The sequence below is a fragment of the Taurulus bubalis genome, assembly GCF_910589615.1.
Source record: "Taurulus bubalis genome assembly, chromosome: 16".
Taxonomy (NCBI): Eukaryota; Metazoa; Chordata; class Actinopteri; order Perciformes; family Cottidae; genus Taurulus; species Taurulus bubalis.
The window spans coordinates 21,061,096-21,067,441 of record NC_136604.1 but is presented as its reverse complement, the minus strand read 5'-3'; the positions used below and the strand labels follow the sequence as shown (position 1 = coordinate 21,067,441).

The 6,346-nt window shown below is 45.1% G+C and overlaps 1 protein-coding gene across 1 annotated transcript; it reads right to left on the bottom strand.

Moving 5' to 3' along the window:
• Positions 1-586: 586 nt before the first annotated feature.
• On the bottom strand, positions 587-5,974 carry LOC306748876 (serine/threonine-protein kinase SBK1; the record flags this gene model as incomplete). Its single annotated transcript, XM_079232106.1, has 5 exons — positions 5,872-5,974; positions 2,216-2,360; positions 1,928-2,130; positions 1,681-1,842; positions 587-1,216 (listed from the first exon to the last, which is right to left on the bottom strand). The coding sequence occupies exons 1-5, from the start codon at positions 5,875-5,877 to the stop codon at positions 587-589; spliced, it is 1,146 nt and encodes a 381-aa protein (XP_079088232.1). The 5' UTR covers positions 5,878-5,974.
• Between the last annotated feature and the right edge of the window lie 372 nt (positions 5,975-6,346).

The following is a 6,346-nucleotide window of genomic DNA, read 5'->3' as shown; positions in this document are numbered from 1 at the left end:
AACAGCAGCTGTCACATAACCTCTTCAACACATTTTCAATATGATAGTTAAGGAAGTAAGTTGTATTGTTAGAATCATTATTTATTTAATCCACAGTAGCTTTCAAACCATTTGAGCCGTATAGAATATAGAGGTCTAGTTCTTATTAACGTGGACATATTAGATATATAATTCCACATTTTTAGTTTTTTCAGTTGGGTTGCAACAATACTTCAGCTGTCGATTATGATCACTTTTTGATTAATTGATTGAAATATTGCCTGCAACCTATTCTGATAGCTTAAAATGACGAGTGTTGTTTTGTCTGATCAAATCCCAAAAATATTCAATTTACAGTCACTAAAAATAAACAAAAAAAAGCAGCAAATTCTCAACTTTGAGAAGCTTGAACCAGAAGATCTTCTAACCATAATAGCTTTAAAAAGGAACGATGAAATATGTTGCTAAACTATCAACTAAAAACAATATACGTCAGGTTTTTAAGCTAAACCTAAACATCACATATCTTTATAAAAACACGAGTTGTCATGTAAAAAGTGGACGCCCTTCTTCATAATTCTCCAGTGTTCTCGTTCTGTTTCCCTCCTCATCTCTCTCCTCTCCCCTCCTTCTCCCTCATGTTCCCGATCTTAACTTTCCCTCGGCTCTTCTTCCTCTCCTCCTCCAGCCTCGCCCTCTCCTTCTCCATCACCCACTCCCCTTCCAGGTAATTCAGCGCGACCTCGGGCCGCCCGCGGAGCCGGGGCCTCGGGTCGAGCAGCGTCCGGAAGAAGCACCGGGCCACCGGGGTGAAACACGCGAACTGGGGCGCGACGGGCGTCGGAGGCGTCGGAGGCGTCGGAGGCGTCGGCGTCGGCCCGTCCTTCTCCACCGGTTCTCCGCCGATCAAACCGCTCTCGTCCGGTTCTCCCGCTCCGTCGGCCCACTCCCGGTACTTCAGGTACGACCGGCAGTCGCTGGCCGTCTCGGCCCAGGGGTGGCTGCCGGTGAGCATGGCGTAGGTCAGGATGCCCAGCGCCCAGCTGTCCGTGCTCGGCTCCACGGACGCCCAAACCCTGGCCTTCTTTTTCCCTCGGTCCTCGGCCTCCTTGACGCCGATCTTCCCGTCGCTCTCGCTGCTCCAGCTGTCCTGGTTCCCGCGAGCGATCTCGGACTCCGGGGCGCAGTAAGGGGAGCTGTACCAGACCTCCGGGACACTGGTGCCCACGGCCTTCACCTGGTGGAGAACACTCAGACATTCGGCACTTTTTCTACGACGTTCATGACAAATACAGTCGATTTAGCGTGATGCAAAAAGATGTTACGAGCTTCCGTACATCGATAGATATTCTTTAAACTCTGGACTGTGTCTTTTACGATGATGATGATGATGATGATGATGATGATGATGATGATGAAGCAGTAATTTAGTTATAAGCCTCACTGACTGAACTAAACAAAGAAAAATGGATTCCCAGGCACCATAAAACCACAAATCCCTCCGTGGACCTGACAGTAAAGCTCTGGATAGTTTTTGGTAAGTAGTGTTTTTTCACCATTGACAACAATGGATTCGATGGCTTAAAAGCCGACATGTCAACGGCCTCTTATTCTGCCAAATTAAACGCTTTAGGACATTTTCGGCATGACCAACCCATTCGGCATGTTAGTGGTTCGGTGTGGTTTGTGGTTCTCACTGACCATGCCAAAGTCTCCCAGTTTGACCCAGCGGCAGGCGGAGTCGCACAGGAAGACGTTCTCCGGTTTGAGGTCTCTGTGGACGAACCCGAGGGCGTGCAGGTGGGACAGAGCGCCACACAGCTGGGACACCACCCGCTGGCAGGCGTCCTCCTCCATGCCGACCTGAGGTGAGGAAAGAGGAGAGCGTTGGAACGTGCGAAATCCGGCCGAACCGTGCCGACCGTGAACACAACGCGTAAATAAACACCTCGGGCAAGATGACGTCGTAGAGGTCGCCGAAGAGGCTCGCTTGCTGAGCGAAGACGTAGTGCGAGGGCGTGGAGTAGGCGATGCCCAGCGCCCGGGTCAGGGACGGGTGGGTGCAGAAGGACAGGGAGAGGTTGTACTCCCGCAGGAAGGAGAAGAGGGACGTGGACTCCCGGGGGAAGAACTTCAGAGCCATCGGAGTACCTGCAGCACAGACGGGACACACACTGAGGTACAGGTCTTTTTTTATGGCGTAGTAAAGTGATGATGAACAAGTTGACGCCCCCACCTTTCTGCCTGTGCACAGCCAGCATGACTTTGCCGTACGAGCCTTCACCCAGCAGCTTCAGCACCTGGAAGTGCTCCGATGTGTCCATCGACGTCAGAGACTGAGCCGTCAGGTGGCACAACTCATCCAGAAGCTTCGTGGCAGCCTGAGAACACACACACACACACACACACACACACACACACACACACACACACACACACACACACACACAGGACGAAAAAAGGCACACATAAGTTAAGTAGTCAACATAAATAATTCAACAGTAGTTTGTCCTCCTCCCTACTCTCTCTTTCTCACTCCTTCCACTGTGTCAGCTGACTTTTGGAGCACTTGCTCTGAGCGTTTAAATTAACTTTCACAAAAAATGCGTATCGATCATACACGCAAGGACTTTTGGTGGGTCCAGGTTGCTTTATTTGCTAAATGCCAGGCAGCTCTGATTATTAAGATGCTTCACACCTGCCATGCCAATAAAGAAGCTTTCTGACACTTGTGTGATGTTTTAATAACGTCATGACATTCTGTACGTGAACCAGTAAATAAACCGATGAGAATATCAAACCATGAAGTCTATATTTAACAGACATTTTGAAAAGAAGCGACAGTGCTCTCTTCTCTCTTAAAGCGACAGTGCTCTCTTCTCTCTTAAAGCGACAGTGCTCTCTTCTCTCTTAAAGCGACAGTGCTCTCTTCAAGCAAATGTGCTCTCTCTTAAAGCGACAGTGCTCTCTCTTAAAGTGACTGTGCTCTCTCTTAAAGCAACAGTGCTCTCTCTTAAAGCGACAGTGCTCTCTCTTAAAGCGACAGTGCTCTCTCTTAAAGCAACAGTGCTCTCTCTTAAAGTGACAGTGCTCTCTTCAAGCAAATGTGCTCTCTCTTAAAGCGACTGTGCTCTCTCTTAAAGCGACAGTGCTCTTTCTTAAAGTGACAGTGCTCTCTCTCTTAAAGCAACATTCTTCTCTCTTAAAGCGAATGAGCTCTCTCTTAAAGCGACAGTGCTCTCTCTTAAAGCGACAGTGCTCTCTCTTAAAGTGACTGTGCTCTCTCTTAAAGCAACAGTGCTCTCTCTTAAAGCGACAGTGCTCTCTCTTGAAGCAACAGTGCTCTCCCTTAAAGTGACAGTGCTCTCTTCAAGCAAATGTGCTCTCTCTTAAAGCGACAGTGCTCTCTCTTAAAGCGACAGTGCTGTCTCTTAAAGTGACAACGCTCTCTCTTAAAGGGACAACGCTCTCTCTTAAAGTGACAGTGCTCTCTCTTAAAGCGACAGTGCTCTCTCTTAAAGCAACAGTGCTCTCTCTTAAAGCGACTGTGCTCTCTCTTAAAGCGACAGTGCTCTCTCTTAAAGCGACTGTGCTCTCTCTCTTAAAGCAACATTCTTCTCTCTTAAAGCGAATGAGCTCTCTCTCAAAGCGACAGCGCTCTCTCTTAAAGCGACAGTGCTCTCTCTCCAGGTTGCTTTATTTGCTAAATGCCAGGCAGCTCTGATTATTAAGATGCTTCACACCTGCCATGCCAATAAAGAAGCTTTCTGACACTTGTGTGATGTTTTAATAACGTCATGACATACTGTACGTGAACCAGTAAATAAACCGATGAGAATATCAAACCATGAAGTCTATATTTAACAGACATTTCGAAAAGATTAAAATGCTGACAGTCGAATCCCCTCGCAGCTTTTTGGAATGCAGCCGTGATGATTGTCGTCAAGGCGATGCTGGCAACACGGATCCACGGGTATCAACATGTCCGTTAATAGCCTCCTGAAATCCTCTCACAACACACTCTGATCTTTGTTTTGTCTGCTGGGACGCCCGGCGTGTTTCCACCACAGCTGGCACCCTCGGGCCCCGGGCTGGGGTTCGGTGTCAGCGTTACACATCCAGACGTCGGGCAGCTCATTACCGCTCGTTAGGGAACAAGTCGGAGCTGAGAATGCGATGCTGTGAATTCCTCGTACTTAGAAAGCATGCACACAACGGACTCGCCACATTCTAGACACGCCGCACGATCAGGTGCAGTTCTGTTCTCGCTACAAATGTAACATTTCTACAAATTGATAATGAAGATGGAGTGGGTCTTTTTTCGTCCGATATTTCTTTAATCTGCAAATTCAATACGAAAAAAGATCAGCGTTGCAGTGACGGCAGCACTTTGCCATGTGGTCCATGTCTAATCAATATGATGATGGTGGTCTCAGAGGAAGCTTTACTCAGACCCTCTCAGTGTTCGCTGGGCTCTAATTACTGAACTATTCAGGTCATTCTGAGACGAGGCCACCATCTTGAATATTCAATTCAAACTTTAGCCTTTATATTTTTGTTCATGGTTAGTTTGGCAGCTCAAATTCACTCTGATATTCTGTTGAATGAAAAGTGCGTCACTTATTACATGCATAATTATTATTATTAAATTATATTTTTTTATTTGTGAAATTCTATACAGTAGCTATTTATCTCCAATTGGACGGAAAGTAAAGTCCAGTTTAGTTCATGACGTTTACATTTTTAGAATTTACAAATATATGTTTTTTTTTTATTTTTGCTTGTGCATTCATATTTCTTTGTGGAAAAAATTCATATTTTGCTAATGCTGTGATTAAAAATAAAACAGACACACATGGAGAATAGCTGATGCACTCAGAGCCGGTCCGGTTTAGACGAGTGTCAAAGGAGGCGACGCCGGAATGATCCCTCACAGAACAACCCTGCCAGCTTCACTGCGGGACGCCGCGTTACATAACACACACACACACACACACACACACACACACACACACACACACACACACACATACACAGGCAGGGTGGGCTTGAAATGACTGATGTGTGTGTTTAAAAGAAATATATTCTACAATAAATTGTCAAAATTATTACACAGCCTCTATGTTAATGATGTGAAGTCAAATTATGTCTGAAATTTACAATCAGACATTTAAGGCAATAATTGTGCTCAATAATTAGTTGATAGATTAGTTGTTAGATGATTAATAAAACCTCCAGTCCAGATGTTCATACAGTGTCAGTGTGTTAAATGATGCCAAAGCATCTGGATGAATATTATTGTGAAGCTGTGTAGAGTCATTTTCTACTTTATTTTAAATCATATAACTTCTATTAATTTAAGATATCAGGCAACAAACTCCCTTTATGGACTGTTCTGATGATAGTCGTGATCGAGATGATTGTTGAGACGAAATACACACACAAATATAAAATGTTCACAATGCACTTCATGTAAAATCCTACTGCATCAGACATTAATTATGATTTCTCTCAAATGTGTTAATTTACAAATTACAGTAAATACGAAATATATAAATATACAGTACACTCATTTGCATTATTCCTGCTCATGAAATGATCAAATTACAATCCATATTTTCGACATTATCTGGTAATTACTTCTTATTTAGGGGTCAGGTCACTCAAATATATATACAACATTTTGTTGCCTCTAGTGGTATTTTCATCACGCAGATAGTTTCTGTTTCGCAATTTTTATCTGTCCATGTTATGACATATCCGTCTCTGAGATTTGTGCAGTTCCTGTGAAACGAGATGACTGAGAAAGTGTTTTTTTTTGCTTAAAAACTGAGTGACCGGATCATTAGATCAAACTGCAGTGAGAGAATCCCTGCAGCGGCGCTGACTTACTGCCATTCTGCAGCCGTGGTTCAGTTCAGCGTCGTTGATCTTCAGTCAGAAATCTGACAAAAATTATCTTCATTTAGCAGGTGCACCTGTCGGCAAAACCCTCCACATCTGCTGCACTTCTTTCCACCTTCGGTACAAAAATAAAACGTGCGTCTCAGTCGGCTGCAGAGAGTTTGGTTGTAGGTCGCAGTCAGAGGAGAAACTCTTCACACTGACCGACGAGCTTGTTGGAGAAAGTCATGTCCTCACCTCCACTCCTCCCACTGGATCCTAGATAGTGTCCTGCATGTGTGTGTGTGTGTGTGTGTGTGTGTGTGTGTGTGTGTGTGTGTGTGTGTGTGTTCGTCCTACTTTCCATCCCTCATTCCTTCCTTCCTCCCTACTCTACTACCTCTGTGTGTGCTCTGTAGAGGAAGCCCATAGTGACTGTTTACGTGCATGATTGCATGTATGCATGTGTGTGTGTGTGTGTGTG